The sequence below is a fragment of the Miniopterus natalensis genome, chromosome 5 (genome assembly GCF_054644295.1).
Source record: "Miniopterus natalensis isolate mMinNat1 chromosome 5, mMinNat1.hap1, whole genome shotgun sequence".
Classification (NCBI taxonomy): Eukaryota; Metazoa; Chordata; class Mammalia; order Chiroptera; family Miniopteridae; genus Miniopterus; species Miniopterus natalensis.
Window position 1 is genome coordinate 85,250,034 of NC_142085.1, and position 18,081 is coordinate 85,268,114.

At 42.4% G+C, this 18,081-nt stretch overlaps 1 protein-coding gene across 2 annotated transcripts in view; it reads right to left on the bottom strand.

Annotated features, from left to right (window-relative positions):
• Positions 1-4,756, bottom strand: part of TFB1M (transcription factor B1, mitochondrial) — a 31,098-nt gene extending 26,342 nt beyond the window's left edge. Inside the window, exons 1-2 of one of the 2 annotated variants that reach the window (XM_016200682.2) lie at positions 4,583-4,756; positions 2,939-3,090 (exon numbers count right to left, since the gene is read on the bottom strand). In XM_016200682.2, coding sequence (XP_016056168.1) covers positions 2,939-3,090; positions 4,583-4,715 — 285 coding nt within the window. In that variant the 5' untranslated portion in view covers positions 4,716-4,756. The remainder of the gene's footprint in view (positions 1-2,938; positions 3,091-4,582) is intronic. The other variant, XM_016200683.2, reaches the window with a different exon arrangement.
• Between the last annotated feature and the right edge of the window lie 13,325 nt (positions 4,757-18,081).

Sequence of the window (18,081 nt, forward strand, 5' to 3'; positions counted from 1 at the left end):
CACTGAGCATTTTCTAGTGCTCCAGGGAAATGGCATCACTCCCCTCCTACTCCTCCTTCCAGATCAGCAGTCTCCTGATCAATCTTTAATTAGCAGGGGTGTACAAGACACACAGGGTTAATAACTTAATGGATTAATTATGTCAAAAACTGTATTAAGTGCTTATTACGTATGAGGTATTCATTTAATCCTCATAACAATTCTGTGAGCAAAGCGACAAAGAGTCAGTCACCAGCCCAAGGTTATACAACTAGTAAATAAATGGTAGAGCCCGAGGTCAAACCCAGAGTCTGACTCTCAAGTCCGTGTTCCTTGCCATGAAACTGTGCTAGAATGCTTTCCCACATTAGCAACGTTTTCTTACTTTACAACATGCTGACAGTGAGACCTACAAAATCAGGACATTCTTTCCTCCAAGCTGCCTCATGATAATATTATAAGAATTGAATTAAGCTACAAATGACATACTTTCAACTAGAAGGCATTTTATAAATTATTACAATTTCTTTGAAAAGTCATTCTATTAGCTTAGAAGTCACTAAAATGGAATCCTTAAAATAGATCGCTCTCCTTCTGCCTTTACTCAGTTTTATGATTAATTTAGTACTTCTAAAGGAAAGTGGTTTTACATATTGAAACATTCTTTACAGGAAAAAGAAGTCTATTTGGAATATTAGTTCCCAACATTTCCTTTTAAGGCAAATTCCTTTCCTGCATACAAGGCACTAAGAATTTTGCTTCTTCTACAAAAACAGATAAGAAGTCAAATAAACATTTTCTGCAGAGTAATTTACCATGAAATTAACCTAATATTTAGAAAACGAGCAAAAAACTTTTTGATAATCAATGCTACACAATTATTCACTTTCATTGTTAAATGCTACATATAGTCAGTTAATCAGATAGATACACAGCCAACCTTTTTCTTCACCATGTGAGGCATTACTGAGCACCTGCTATGTGCCAGGCCCTCAAATACGGTGCATGTGCAGTACGGAACAACAAATATACAAGAACACAGAGACAGTGTCAGATGACAGTAAATAATGAGACAAATAAAACAAGGAGGGCCAGGAGTGCAGGGACAGTTGAGATAAGAAGGGTGCAGCTGTCTTTTAAATGGTCTGTCTTCAAATATCTTTAGTTGAGATCAGAGAGGAGAATATGTGAACTAAGATGGGGATGAATAGAAATGTGATCCACCTTCCTAATGAGAACGAAATGCATATAACAGTAGGTGAGATTCAGGGTTAAGAAGTCTCTAGAAGAGAAAAAAATCATATGAGTATTCCGTGTGTCCAGAAAGGGCTAGATGATTAAACCGGGAGGGAATTATTCGTGTTGTTCAGTTTCTTTTCATCACCTTATGATCTCACCAAAATTAATATCCACACTTCCATCTCCACTTGAGATACAGTTCTTAAAATAAGAAAGCAGTTCAAACAAAAATCAATATTGAATTCCACATTTGATCAAGAATATGCACCATATAATATCCCAAAATAAAGTTATATATCTGAAACCAATTCTGTCAATGAAGACTAGCAAAATAAGAGTAAATATAAAATTTCTTAAAACATAAAAACTGAATATAGCAAAATAATAAGAAAAAAATCACTAGGTTTCTTTAAAAAAATCAGATACATGCATACAAAGTCCTAGATTTTCAAACAAATTTTCTCAAACCGTTCTGGCAGAAATTAAACATTTTTCCAGTAATACACATACAAGTAAGTATTAGAATGTATTAATTTTAAACCAATGTTTCCTCTTGTATGAAAATAATAATGCAGATAATTTAACTATTCTACTGAACTCAAGTAGTAAATTGCTAAAGGCTCTTTCAAATGCTCTTTTAGCAATAAATTGCTAAAGGTTCTTTGATTCCTCCCTGTTAAATGTATTATTTAATAAAATAGGGAGGAATCAAAGGCTCCTCAGTCATTAAGTGCCCTGATGAAGAATTCCCTTTACAAGATCCCTCTTCCACTGTTTGCCAATGTTTTAAAAATGTATGTCCCTTATTATTATTTTTTTAATCCTCACCTGAGGATATGTCTCTACTGATTTTTAGAGGGAGAGGGGGAGAGAGAGAGAATATCGATGAGAGAGAAACATCGACTGGTTGCCTCCCGTACTTGCCCTGACCAGGATTGAACTGGCAACCTAAGCATGTGTCCTGACCGGGAATCAAACCTGTGAACTTTTTTGGTGCATGGGACAACGCTCTAACCAACTGAACCACCCGGCCAGGGCTGTCCCTTCTTATTTTAAATCCACATCTGCCTTCCTCCACCTATTTGTTTTAATTCTTTCCTTGAGAAGATCAAAACCAGCCTTTGATAGGCAGCTCTGAATTCCCTCTCAAGGCTTCTCTTTAGTTGAAATGTGTCCAGTTCCTTCAAACATTTCTCATAAAATTATAGTACTATTTTGAAGATGCACATACCACTTCATTCACACTCATCTTAAATCTATACATACAGTGGTACCATTCCTTCACTTAAAAAATTCTCTTCTCCAGAATGCCTAAGCTTAATAATTGGTCTCTCAATTAAAAGCCAATGTCTTCTCTTTTGCTTGTACAAATGATTCTCTGAACCTAAATGAAGTTCTCAGAAATCATGCTGAGTCATTCTTACCATTATTTATCCTTACTTATTTTTAAAGGAATGAGCCATGATATGCACAGATATTAGATTTTTTTTTTATAAGGTTTAGCATTTTTATTTTAGCAGATTTATTCAACCCTGGTCAACAGACCACATGGGGATGTTTGTTAAAAATGCAGCTTTCTAGGCCTCTCCAGACTATGAATAGAAATCTCTGGAATGGGGCCTGGGGATCTGCAACCTATTTAATCCTTGGATACCGTGGGGTTTTAGACATGGCCTAAAGATCTAAATTGGGTATTTAAAAGACAGTTTAAGTATCTCACCTGTAGTCCAGGAATAAAGCGACTGTCCTTTTCAACCACCAGAAGTTCAGCAACATTGGCATTGAGGATGGATCTGGTGATTCCCCCTGGCCCAGGGCCCACTTCGTACACATACGCATTTGTCAGATTGCCAGCTTTCCTCACAATTTTATCTGGAGAAAAGAAAATTTTAGTTATCTTGGTGAATTTTGATGTATGGAATTTTTTAAAAAATCAATAGAAATTCTTATCATCCATTAGTTAATCAACTAATCCTTTATATACAATATTAATCCAACTATTTAACTCAACCTAAACCAACACAAAGTGGCCATTCTTTGTTCTACCACAACACTATTGAAAAGTACCAGTCCTTTAACAAAATAGGATTATCATGCCTTTTTGAAGGCGTTTGTCTCTGAATGTGCCTGAATAGTTTGAGGGCAGAGCCACTGCCTACTAGCATGGCTCTCCACTTGTAAAAATGAGAATATTCAATTCACTCCATAATTCCGGTGTTTGATGTACCGCCTCTGTTCCCTCTGAGAGGCTTTGGTCTGTATCGGAGGAAGGGTTGGCTTTAGAATTCACACCTGAGCTGGAGCCCCTTCTCTTCTTCCATTTGCTGTCTAGATGACCTTGCCCATAGAACCAGACAAGAAACATGAAACGTTCAGAGGAGTTAAATTGGGTTAGTGAGCATGTTGTGAGGACTTGTGAAAAAGCATATGAAGCACCCATGACAAACAGATGGCCAGTGGGTGCTGAGTCCCTCCCTGCACAACAGACAAAACTGGTTTCGGATGGTTGAGAGACTTTCTTCCTTTAAGCCTACAAAAGTCAGTTTTCTAAATAACAGAAGCAAAAATGGGACAATACAGCGTCAGTGAACGCTGCCAATTAGTGCTGGTATGTTTCAGTGACTACATTTCCACTGTGCCAGGAGGCCGAGTTGCTTGGGTTTTAATAACTGTAAGACCAGCCCATTGTATGTTTTTTCAGAGTGATGACTGACTGCATTGAATCCTCTATAATCTACTTTTCCATGATTTCTTAAGGTCTGCTAACTTAAAGTAGATTAATTTAAAAAAAATCACTTCTCTATATCAACTTGCATGTTTGCAAAGCTTAAAAACCTCCACTGTTGAATTTAGCTTTTAACTGAAGATGACCAAGAATCTCAATTTCTGCAGGTCTTGTGATCTAGGAACTTGTTGCCATTGCCGCACTGACCAGCAACTAGGTGTCTAGGGGTAAAAATGGAGACTGTCAGCACTTTTTAAACTCTGGGTTTTTCAATAGCGGCACAGAAAATTCTGAATGTGAAAGCAGCCTTGTCCATTCAAATATCTGATGTTCGACAACTGCTGAGAAGTGGGCTGCTTATCCGGCCCGTCCTTGGGAACTGGCCGGTCTGCGCGAGGAACGTAAAGCACAGCACCAGCCCCGCAGGCGCCCGCGCGGGATTCCGCGAGCGCACGACGCGTTCCACGCGCCCGCGGGGCGCGGTCTTTAGTACCGAGCGGCGGAAGCACCTGGATGAGGGCCGCGGGATACCTGTGCCTGACCCTGGGCACCTGCCCGCCCGCAAGACGCACGCGAGGCCCGCGACCCGAGCCCCCAGGGACGCGGGGCAGCGAGCCCGGGGCATGGTAAGGCATCCACCTGTCAGCCTCAAGTCCAGGAGAAAATTCTGGGAGAGCTGCTTCGCCGCTTGCAGTCTGAACAACTTAATGATCTCTCCAATCGTGGGCAGCGGCGGGAGACGGAAAGTATTGAGCGCCCTGGAGGCCGCCATGAGCCTCCAGGAACCTCACCGGGGCCGTCCGCGGCGGCTCGGGACGCACCCGGCGGAGGAGGGGCCTGGAGCACGTTGGCCCGCCTCCGGGCCCACCTCATTGGTCGGAACCGAAGTGCGCGGACAGGAAATCCGGGCGTCCCCAGGACGCATGCGCAACGTCCGGCTAAGTGCGGTGCAGGCTGGGTGTTGCTGTTTTCCCACACTGTGGGCGGTGTTGGAACCTTGCGGGCCACGCCTCTGGTGGGAGGGCGGGGCCTCTGGTGGGAGGGCGGGGCCTCTGGCGGGAGGGCGGGGCCTCTGGTGGGAGGGCGGGGCCTCTGGTGGGAGGGCGGGGCGGGGCCTGGGCAGGAGCCCCGAGGGGCGGATCCGAGGACGCGTGAAGCCCCGCAGGCGGCCAGGGTTGCGGTACCCTGGCTGATGGACGTTCCTGATGACGCCATGTGAACAGGTGCGTGAAAGCTGGAGATGAGAGGAGGAGAGGCACAGCTGTTGGTTGCTAGCAGTTCTGTCTCACGGTTGGATGTTTTCAGGACCTCAGCACTGCAGCGCCGGGTGGCAGGGTTCTAACTTCTCTCGGCCTTAGTTTTTTCATCTGTTAAGTGGACAGAATGTCTGCCTTAAAACTGTGGGCACTACGCGAGAGAGGTCGCCTGGTGTGCGACTTCAGAGCGCAGTGCAGGGCGTGGCGCGTGGTGAGCCGCGATCAAGGGCGCGGCTGTTGCTACTGTAACTTTCTAGCAGGCGAAGGCGCCCGAGGGGTTAGACTGTGTCCGCGCAGCTCGTTAGCGGGAGAGCGAGGAGTAGGGTCAGCTCTTCCTCGCTTCAAAATGTATCCACTCAATGCGAAAAGCCGCCTTGTTCAGCACATTACACTTTAGGAAGTGCTTTTGTATATATCTAATATTTGTTTCTGAACCTTTCAGTAACAGTCTTGTGAAATAAACAGAGCATTGCTAGACCGAGCATAAAGCAGAGGAAACAAAGACTCAGGTGATATAACTTAATGAAATTTACAGAGCCAGAACTTTGTGGAACCCAGATCCAATCTAAACTTCCTGACTTGTGGCCGCTCTTTCTGTTAATCTGCTTGCGCATTGAGTATTGGTTGCCACTTCTTGTTTACCTTCCCCAAATTTTCTTATTGCCCCTTCATACTACAAGCATTCAGTCTCTCCTTGCGGGAACTGGAAAGCCAAGGATGAAGGGGAAGGAACATGATAATACTAATAATAGCTCACATTCATTGAGCTTTTTCCAAAGTACCAGACTTCACAGCCCAGTGCTTTACAACTGTTATCTCATTAACTGTTACAAAACATAAAGGAGGGCTTAGAGAGGTGCAGCAATTTGCCCTGGGGTGCTGCACACCTGACAAGTGGTGGACTCAGGATTTGAATCCACAAGTCTGGGTCCAGAGCCTGCTTTTTAAGCGGTGCAGTCAACGTAGAGACGTCATCTGACTTGCTTAGGCTGCTACGTCCAGGTACAGAAGGAAGGCTCAGATATGAGTTCTGTCTTTCCATTATACCACAGAAAACAACAAAGCAAAATATATATATATATGTCTCAAAACCTCTCTGATAGGTAGGAGAATTTAGCTTTTCTAATCCAGTTTTTTTGCAAACTGCTGCATTGATTACAAGTGAATCTTAAATATTTTTTATTTCTCAGAGTAGTAAGTTTAAAATAAAGCTAATGGTCAACCAACTAACTATGGGTATGATATGGAAAAACCCTACCACCTTCTGTTAATAGCTAACTTAGAAGGAACTGTGAGATAATCTGACACACCTCCTAGCTTTAGAAAATTGGGATATGACTCCCACAGAGGTAGGATGATTTGCCCAAGGTGGCATAGAAATGTAAGTGAAAGCCTAAACTCTTGATTCGAGACCTTATTGTAACCAAAACATACTATACCTGAGAGGGCATTTATTCACAGTTACATTTATTGCTTCATTTAGTCCTCACAATGGCCCTGTATAGATGAGATTATTATCTTTATTTTGCTGTGAAGAAACAGAGATGAGGTCATTTGACTTTCCAAGGATGAACAGCAAAGTACAGAGAGAAGATTTAACTTTTTTTTTTTTTTCTGAGTTCTGCTCTCATGGGCCACACCTCTCAAGTATTAAAATTTTTAAAGTTAATTATTTCATTAATGTACGTTAATTTCATAATGTTATTTAAATATATAGACTATAAACCTGAGTATAAATTTAAATTTACAGTTTTTATAGGACTAACTAAAACACAGCTAAAATGGGTGATGCACGATGTTAAATCCCTGCTCTTAACGCAGAGTGGCAGGATTCTTTAGTAAAAAGTTCAGTGCCCGCGTGATAGTGCGCCGTGAAATGAATGATTAAATTTTCTCATCAGGTTTTTGGAGCCAAACTAACACCAAGTCTTTGTTGAGAGTTTTTGCGATTATCTCTTGCCTTTCTCTTGGAGGAACATAGAAGCTCCATAGTGGGTCTGCTTGTGTCTGTTTTCATCAGCTTGGAAACAACTGAAGTTTAATTACTTGGCACTGATGCCCTCATTGAATACACCTGGCGCGTGGCAACGATCAGGAGAAGGTTCAGGCGGCTCAGCGTGCCCACGAGAACTTCTTACAAGTTTAATACCAATGTAAAAACAAAACAAACATTTAAAAAGAGCAAGAACACATTTACATGGAGAATTTGTGGATTCCCGAGAACGTGTCCCCAGATCCAAATATGAGGACTGTTGTCTTATCCATGCCATCTTAACTAATCAGCATTTGTGAGGTTGCAACCTGTTATTCACAAAGCAGTTTCCCAGGTTACTTCACTTAATTCTCATTTGAATTCCGCGATGTAGGTTTTCAAAGATATTCAGTGAGCACAGTTACAGTGCTGGGGGGGGGGGTGCAGTTAAGTCTCAAACTCGGACCTTCTGACTCTATTTTACTTCTGGTATGTGTTAAATAATTGTTGAACCGAATAAAAAATTCCACCATAGGAGAATCTTCCAAGTTTTTAACAGTTCTTAAGATCTAATTTTTATCATGATAAAAATTTTTATCATCTGATTCTCAGTCTTTTAATTTTCAGAAAATTATGCATAACGCCCTACAAAGCACATGAAATCAGCAGGGGGTGTTTTAGTAGTGTATTTCACATATTAATGCAAATGATTTTATCCCTTTAAAGAGAAGTATGCAGTTTCATCAGTTTCTAAGCTTTGAAGTATCTGCTTCATCTAGATATAGATTTTAATATGCTAAAATATTATAATTAATACAGAAATTACTAGCTCCACCTATCAGCGAAGATGAAGAATTACAAGTGGTTCTAAGTGCTACTAAGTGAGAATGCACAATTCTAATTTGCACAAATCCCAGAATGGTTATATTGGAAAATTACTTACTATTTTAGTATTTATTTTAATGTAAATGAATATGTGACTTCATTTGGTATAAGTAATTTAGTGTCCATTTATAGAAAAAGTGCTGCTTCTAAAAAGGTTGTCATTTTACCAGTTCCCTGAAAGAGACAGGAAAGCCACAAAGAGCAATATTTTTCTGCCTCGTGGGAATTTTCCGAGAAAATTAAGTGTGGCTTGGAATTGCCAAATTGAACTTTATAAAATGACTATTATGATATGTAAAGTACCCTTTTCGGGTAGTATTTTATAATTCTGTATAATATGACCCAATGCTCCAGAGAAGTATTACGAGCTGCATTTTACACATATTTAGTCTTTTTTTAATAGCTGTTTTATGCCCACTGTTCACAAAGGAATCCAGTGACCTGCCTGGAGGGAAGAAGAACATACAGGATGATTCTGGGCTTATTCTGTGGGGGTAGAAGCAGGGCATTTATAGCAAGCAGCGCAGGCTAATTGCCTGAGGGAACCATGTAACAGTTACACTGTTTTAAAATACAGTGTTTATCACTGGTCCAGGCAGTATTTGAAAGCCCTCGGATTATCCACAAAGATCTGTGAATTATTGTCAAGCATCCTAATGGGGTGACGAGGACAGGAAGCCCTTTCTACTCAGGATGAGTTCACTAGGGCTTTTCCTACATAACAAAGCAAATCTTTCCGTGAATGAACAAAAAGCACCTTCCAAAGGCTGTGTAAAAATAAATTAACCTTCTTATATTAATAGTTTATTCGTTTGTCTCAACATTTACAAGAAGAAAGGCTAAGAATAAATAAAAGTATGACTGTGGACACACTTGCATTTAGGGCCCTTCCATGCATTTAAAACTGTTCTGTGAGTGGGGAGGCTCTGGGTTCAACAAGTGAATATGTCTCCCTGGGCATCTTGCTGACAGCCCCCACCCTCCCCAGCAAAGGGACTGTGGGTGGACCACTAAATAAGGCCACATATATTCCTCCATTCTCTGTTCTAGGTCCCCTATCCTTGCCCGTCTCTGCCTCGGTCCCCGAACAGCAGTTCCAGAAGCCTCAGAGTCAACCTTTCCCTCCCCTCGGCACTCATATCCCGTTGCCATTGTCAACTCCCAATATCCCAGCTTGACCTCCAGTCCCCATTGCACCACCAGCATCTTTCACATGCATTCTTACAACAGCCTCCAGTCTTCTTGCTCTACAATCTGTTTATACGCAGCAGAGAAATGATCTTAAACATGTAAATTCTATCACTTTACTCATCTGCACGCGGCCCTTCAGGGGCCTCCCACTGCATTTGAAATAAAAACTCAATTCCTTGCTACGGCCTTTAAGAGCCTAACCTGACCCTCCCGGCTATCTCCAACCTCATTCGAGTCCCCCTTCCCAGTGAACCACAGCCATGCCGGTTGTCTTTGTTCCTCAAACCTGCCAAGTTCTTGCCCCCTGTCTTTTCTTGCACTCGGGGTTTGCACTGCCTGAAAGGGCCACCTCCCACTCTGCAGCGGGCGGGCGTGAGTATGTTGGTTACAGTGCAAAGGGAACTGGAGGTTGCAGATGGACTTCAGGTAGCCAGTTAGCTACTTTTAAGATGGGGGATTATCCTAGATTATCTGGATGAGCCCAGTGCAATCACAAGGGTCCTTAAAAGTGGAACAGCGAGTTGGAAGAGACACTCAGAGCTATGGCAGTGTGTAGCCCAGTGCTGCTGGCTTTGAAGACAGAGAAAGAGGGGTAAAGAGCCCAGAGGGTTAAACCCCCAAGGTGTGCAGAGCCTCTAGAAGACGGAAAAGGCAAGGAAACGGGTTCTCCCCTCAAGCCCCCAAAGGAAACTCATCCAGGCTGACGTTTGGGCTTCAGCGCCCTGAGACCTGCTCAGGCCTCTGACCTGCAGGGCTGTAGGGGACAGGTTATGGCTCCTGACCTGCAGGGCTGTAGGGGACAGGTTATGGCTTCTGACCTGCAGGGCTGTAGGGGACAGGTTCAGGCTTCTGAACTGCAGGGCTGTAGGGGCCTGTTCAGGCCTCTGAACTGCAGGGCTGTAGGGGCCTGTTCAGGCCTCTGAACTGCAGGCTGTAGGGGCCTGTTCAGGCCTCTGAACTGCAGGCTGTAGGGGCCTGTTCAGGCCTCTGAACTGCAGGGCTGTAGGGGCCTGTTCAGGCTCCTGAACTGCGGGCTGTAGGGGCCTGTTCAGGCCTCTGAACTGCAGGCTGTAGGGGCCTGTTCAGGCCCCTGAACTGCAGGCTGTAGGGGCCTGTTCAGGCCCCTGAACTGCAGGCTCCTGACCTGCAGGGCTGTAGGGGCCTGTTCAGGCCTCTGAACTGCAGGGCTGTAGGACAAATCTGTATTGTTTTGAGCTAACGTGTGTGTGTGTGTGTGTGTGTGGCAGTTTGTTACAGCAAACTAATATATTATTTTGTAACTGTAACATGAATATTGTAATGGGTAGCCTATAGCATTACAAAACACTTTATAATATTAACATAATTCAGAACATTGTGTACCGTTATACCACATAAGATAATGCATATAATGGACCAAATACGGTGCCCACCACATGGAGAGCTTTTGTAAGTGTTTACTCTCTCGCTCTTTTCTTTTCCTGTCTGAACACACTTGTCTAGCAGACAGATATCTAGTCTTATATAATCAACATATGAATTGTTAATACTCTGATGGTACTGAAATCAAATAACTGTTAGGATGTAGTTCCCTTAACGTTGTTGTGACATATGACAAAGTAAGCTCGGAGGACTGCCTGCCTGCCAGCTTATTACTCTGTGGCTCTCGTGAAATGTGGCTTTCCCTTCTGCAGATGTTTTATTGAGCGTGGCTGTTGCATATTAACTCTGTTCTTTTGCTTCATTATTTAGGGGCATTGACAATTTGAACACCAGAGAATTATCTCACAGATAGAATTACAAACGTTGTACCTTAAAACAAATGTGAGATTTGACCTTAGTGTTACCCAGTTTAAAAACTGTGTTCATTTCAGCCTGTTCAATACCCCCCTTGTTCTTTTTGGGGAGGGAGGGTGAGGAAGGGTGAGGAATTCTAATTAGGAGGTTCAGGTAACAGCTATTCATTGAATGGCAGTACAAAACAAAATATTAAATGGTTGTTATAAAATGTTACATCGTGTAGTGAAATGTATACAGATGATGTTGTGACTGAAATCCTGTCATTTTAGACTATCTTTAAAACAATTTGAAAAAAACAAACCCCCCCAAAAAAACAGTTTTCTCAGCAGTTTATGAATGGGAGGGACTTTGGGAGGGATGTGGGAATGCTGGCTTAGAGCTATAATAGTCACACTAGTTAATTCATATTGTATTATGTTCATGATATTACATCACGTCATTATATTATTCATCTATCTTATATTGTACCATATATCATATTATAGTTTATATATTACTTATGTTACGAGTTAAATAAGATTTTGTGGTTTCATCCAGGAATCCAATCACGACTTAAATGACTATTTACAGGAAAAATTCCTCCCAAATTCTAATGAATTTATAAATCATCTGCTACAAATTGCCAAACTGAAGTCTGGTAACTGTTGCTGTCCTTCAATCTGCAGGCATCCTATAGTCCTCCTATGTAATTTTCAAACCTTTTAGCCTGTGATCCACAGTAAAAAATACCTTTTATATTGTTACCCATGTACACGGAACCCCTCCTTCAACACAAACGCTTCATAGAACACCTAACTTAACTGTGTCATATAATCTACTTTGTAATGTATTCTATTTTAATCATTTCTTTCTTTCTGAAAGATGATTGTTACAAAAATATTATTTTAGTTTTTACTGCTAAATAATGGATTATGACCTGCAGGTTGTAACTGTCTTGTTTTCACATTGGCTCCTAAGCCTAAGAAGTGGAACGTGGTCCACTCTTAGAAGATCCTCACCAGTTTCCTTCATCCACCTGCGACGACCCTCTCAGTAACTCCTGTGACAATTTTCTGGTTTGTTTTTTTAAGTTTTAGAAGAGCCAGCAAGGCAAATCACTAGCCAACACAGTGGGTAGGTAATTTTTTTCTTGAATAAATGTATGTGCTTTCAATTTATTGTAAAACACAATGATTCGTGCCATCAGAAAAATCATATCCTGTTTTCTCAGTCTCTTCCATGTATTGATTTTGGGGATTCTCATGGTACATATCCCTTTCTGGTACAGTGAGCAAAACATGAGCATTTTGCTGCTTTTCTGACTAAAGCCAAATGTGTCCCCTTTACTGTTAGTGGAACCTTTAGGAAGAGATGGGCTCTGAAGCTCTCTTTAAGGAAAAGTACAAATTGTGAGTATAAAGTTAGATATGAAAGTCAATATTTATTTGAAGTAAGGAAAAAAATGACAAAACCTGACAAATATTTAATGACATAGCACAAACATCACAAAATACAGAAAAACAACACAATATTTTTATTAATTAACTACTTTCAGGCTTCTTTGATAATTTCCCCCCTACATTTTTGGGAAGCAGACTCTTTGGTTGCCTCCTCATGGGATAATATTTAGAAGTTTTTTCATAGAAAGAGTAGAAAGATAATTCAGTTTTTGTACTACCATGATTGATTTACAATCTGGCCTTTATTTTTGATAGCTTAGACATATTTCTTGCAGCTTCCCTAATCATTTTTGTTTATGTCATATACATTGTTAGGATTGTTGTTAGATTGGTAAACCTCTATTAAGTTTTTCTGCATGTTTGATCTCTATGTTTTTGGGGCATTCCAGGTTTCCTCTGCAATGCTTAATTTTGAATAGTTTGAATTGATGACGCTCATTAACCAATTTGTCGTAGGTGTCCTCACTGTAGTGATGTAGTATGAGTTTATATTATATTAATTGATGTCAGTATTTGATGTCACATAATCAAGAAATTTAATTTTTTCTAATATATTTATATGATTCACTCCTCTATATGAATTGGGTTATCAATCCATAAGCCTATTCATTACTTCTACTCAATTTATTCATTCCTCTTTATAAATCACTGTATTTGATATGATGAATTTTTAGTTGCAATTCACATCTTGGTATACAAATAATTTCTATTGGTTTTATTGCTCTATATATCACTCTATTGCTTTTGTTTCTTGCCCCATGACTTTTTAAATCTAATTTTTCCTCTCAATTCTTTAAATACATAAAATTTAAAGACAGCAGAAAGCACACAAATCAGGAGTCTAATTTTGCATTGGTTTTACTGGAATGTTCTAAAACATCTGTCCAAGTTTCAATTAAGATTTTCTAACTCAGTTTCCCCTTTCACCAGATTCCCAAAGTGTGCTCCATCACCAGAATACCACCTGGAACGAGACAATGGTCTTAACTGTGGTTAACGGATTTACTTTGGCAAAGTTTACAAAATCGTTCAACCCATGTGAACACATTTCCCGGCTCCTCCCAGGGCCTTGAAAGAGGCTTGTTCAAGGGAAAGATCAGGTGCTTCAAGGGTCAGTCTGCCCACGTACAGCAATAAGGGCCAGACTGGACGACCTCAGGGTGACACATAATTAGAGGACTAGTCACACCACCAAGGCCAAGCAAGGGCCTCTTTACAATATGAGCATCTAGCTGGTGTCGCCTCAGAATCTGATCCCGAGGCAAGGATGCGGATGGTGGTTTATATGGGCGGTGACCCCAGGAAGCACAAATGAGGAAATGGAACAGAGAGAAAGCCAATTACATGTGGCTCAAGAGTAATTTAACATTAGGGCTCTAGGACAACTGTGCCTCAGTCCCGCTGAGGACTCTATGAAAACCTGTGTGGAACCCAACTCAGAGCTTTCCCACCAGAAGCTGGGGACGCTCTGCTCCCCAGACCTTCAGATGGCAGACAGCAGGGGAGGCGGGAGGGAAGCTGTGTCCCCCAGGAACCACAGCTGCAGGTGAACTCGGGGATGCGGGATGTGGGGTGGGCAAGAAAGTGCCCCTGCTGCCCTGTGACCCCCCATTCCACCTGGGAATCTAGAAACTCAAAGTTATTTAGAGTGATAAGGAATCTTCAAGGTATGGACCTTTCTTATTTTAAGATGACCTTGAGGTTAGAGGCCAGGAGGTTGAAGGACAGCGTGGAGTCACCCCAACTTGCCAAGGGAAGTTCTCCAACCCCAAAATTAAATTCCACCATCAAGGCATTTTGAACTAAAGATCAGTATTTCCTTTAAGCTGAATGAGAACATGGTTGGAATTTCTAATTCCCTTTATTTAAATTCATTACCTCCTAAGTATAAAGAAAGGTGGTGCAGCATTGATGTATACGCCACAAGGAACAACTCAGTCACGAGCACACACGTTGCCTTCCCGAGGGCTCCTATGCTGTGGGCTTGTTGACTGGGAGGAAAGAAACACTGGGCCACTTTCATCTCAGATACCGTGGTCACCTATTGAAAACCGGAATTAGGACAGTTCAAGGGAGAAGCATAAACCACTTAAAATGAGATTGGCCTATGAGGATGAATACCAGGCTAAGGGGCATGCCAGTCAGCTCTGTGAACCTTGAGAAACCATTTTCCTCTTTTGTGCCTCAGTTTCCTCATCTTTTTGATAGAAGCCGCCTTGGATTGGTTGACCTTGAACTCCACTTCCAGCTGTGAGGTACCATGATTAAAAAAATTAAGGGTATAGCATGTCATGAGGCATGGGTCTTACTGTAGCATTGTGGGCTTGACCAAAGAAATGAGCCTTTCTGACCTTCAGTTTTCTCATCTGAAAAATGTTAGATACTCTTTAAGGACGCCTCTGGGGATATAATCCAATGGGGGGGGGGGGATGTGGTGCTGGTGTTGGGGGGAATCTGGAAGGATGCACAGACGTAAGCCCAGCCTGGCCACTGGGTGGCGACCTTGTTCCACGTTCAGAAAGATTTTATAGCTTCTGCCAATAGTGCCAAGGTTGGAATTAACTAGGCATCCTGAAGAAAGATTTTCGAAAGGATACGGAAATAAAATCAGGTCAGCAAAAACCCCAGATTTATGGCGGAATGACAGTAAACAGCAATCCAAATAAGAGACATAAAACCCCCATCGCCAAGGCAGTAAAACATGGAGGGATAGATGAGAATTGTGCTTGGGTATTAGTTAAAGGAACAGAGGGAGAGGAGTACATTGTAAATTTATATCGTTTTTGAAACACATGGTTTAAAAGTTAACCCTGACATTTAAAGATTTAACTTGTAGAATAACCGAATACTTTAAAGCTGTACTAGAGGCATAAGTCCAAATCTGCAAAATCTAAACCAAATCAATGGACATGCTACTTCTTTTGTCAAATCTAAAAGAAACGCACAAGGAAACTGTATTCCTGTTCCCGTATTTTCATGCTAAAGGAAAGGAACCAAGCGGCAAGTTTTGAGCTTATTCACGTCTCATAGAAGACTGTGGTCTCCGTCGGGCCATGTCGCTCACCTGGAGAATTTTAGAAGGCCGGCTTCTGGAGTAGATGACCTGCCTTGGTGTCTGCGGGGCCTTGAGTGAGGTTCGTTTCTGTGGAGATGAAAGAGCATTAGTAGGATTGTGGGGTAGGATAAAGGCTTCCCCATCGCAGCGCTGCCCACCTGTCTCTAGAAAAGGTGATTTACATTCCAAAGGAAAACATGATCTCCCCAGTGAAGCACCAGTGACCATGAGGGGGACACCCAGGGGCTCGAGGAAGAGGGAAATGATGGAGAGCTCGACTCTAGCATGAAACCATCACATTCCCAAATATTGCACCTGGCGTCTAGGACAACAGACTGGGAGGTGGGGGCGGGGTGCAGGGGCCAGGGCCTGACCCCCTGCGTGCCTCCCCCACGCTTTTCTCCCAGCTCCTCCTTACCCTCCCTCGGGTGGACTCAGGTTTCTCCTGAAGGCCAGAGCGCGGGCCTGCTGGCTCCCGTTGCCATGGCTGCTGCTTTGCTCCCCTTTCCTCTGATACATTAGCCATTAGTTTACATAATCCTCTCACAGGAGGACGTCCCCGTTCAAAAGGGGGGAAAAAGTTATATTGCTATGTAACCTTTAACAATGAATAGCATTCATTATGCATTTGCTTAATACACGAAGGCATTGTTTGCTGTATTTCAGGTGATAACAGCATATCAAAGGCACCGAGACCAGAATGCACTTTAGAAGAGCCAGCAGAGACTGTATGGAAATAATACTTAGCATTTATGTCGCACTTCATGCTCTCAATGGATCCTGCAATTATTAATTAATTATCCCACACAATAGCTCTAGGAGGAAGGTCAGTGTCATTAGCTCTATTTTACAGATGAAAAATCAGATAGCAGTTAAGCGATCTTCCTCCCTCCCCCCAAACATTTAAAGATCTCTTGTCAAAAGCAGCCCTAGGGGTGGGGACTGCAAGTGAATTATGAAGTGGCTGAAGGGTAACAGACCAGAGCTGCCCCTTGTAGAGGTTCCATTTCCTTTGATCTGTCTTTGGAAAACCCTCTGATGAGAATTATGTTCTGGACTTGAGTACTACCTCCTCCGGCAGTCTGGTTTTTCTTGTGTACTTGTCTTTTCTACGTATCCGCTCTTTTATACGGAATTTCATTCCCCATTCAATGAACCTTAATTGAGTACTTCATATAGTTGAAATGGGATATGGCAATGAAAAATAACTGATTTTTCAAATGATTCGTGCCTTCAGGAACTTTATTTTCTAGTACACACACACACACACACACACACACACACACACACACACACACGACAGTGGAAGAGGGAGTAGAGTCACCCTGTGGAGTTAGGAAGGACTGCACCGGGGAGGTGATGCCCAGCCAGTCCTCTACGTGATGCATTTTGTTCAAGCCGTAGAGCTACAAGAGACCCAGGGGAGAGAAGGTAGAAATAAGGCGTCCTGAATATTGCCTACTTTGCATTTTTTCCCCCTTAGGACAGGCCTTCTATGGGCTAATTGGACAAGTTCATATTCTACATGTTTTAATTATTTGTGAATCTCTTTCCTTTTTACAGGACTATAAACAATTTGAAAATTAGAACTAATTCCTATAGCCCATGGCCTCTGTAGGAAATAATAGTGTGAAGGGCCACCACGCATGGGATGCCCACTCTGTTTAGTGCTGTACAGTGCTGACCTTTTCACCATGACCTTTGAGGCAGGTATTGTGATATCTTTTTTTTATAGTTAAGGAAAGAGAGATTCAGAAAGTTGAAATAATTTGCTAAAGCCACATAGTTCTTTTGGCCATTAAAAGGAATTTAGTGACCTATGCTTTGTGCTAAGTACAGAGATCCAAATGGTACTCTGAACAGACATGCTCTGTTCCTATTTTTACCTCACAGGCCACTGGGGAAGACAGACATTAATCAGGTAATAACTATATGTCAACATGGAATTACAACCTGTGGTAAAGTCTGTGAAAGAAAACAAAAAGGTACAATACAGGAGAAGCCAGCACACCGTGACCTGTGGCCTGACCTGATCACAGGCCATTGGGGATAGGGACAGATATAGGGGAAAGGCCAAGGGCAGGAAGCTTGACCTTCCCTGGAGGCTCTGATGTTTAAGCTGAGTTTTAAAAGATTAATGGGTGTTAAGTAGGCCAAAGTGGACATCACATGAAAACACCTTAATGTAGGAGGGAGCTGGGAGTATGTGAGCATCTGAAGTAGGTTTGCTGTGCAAAAGAGGGGGGAGGCGTGTCAAGAGAGAAGGTGGCTGGAGAAGGAAGCGGGGCCTGACCTTGTAGGACCTTGTAAGCGAGGGTAGAATTGATGTGTAGGAGCAATAGGTAGTCCTGGGTTTCAAGTAAATGCGTGCCTTGATCCCGTGAAAAGCGAGTCTGGATGAAGTGGGGGAACACAGTGGAGAAGAGCCAGAGTGTAAAAAGGAAGCTGGTTAAGCAGGTGGTGCAGTGATTCTGTGTGAGGTGCTGGTGAGCCCCGGTGACCATGGTAGAGACAGAGAGAAAACACACTGGTTCGTGAGATATTTGGGAAGCCAAGTGCAC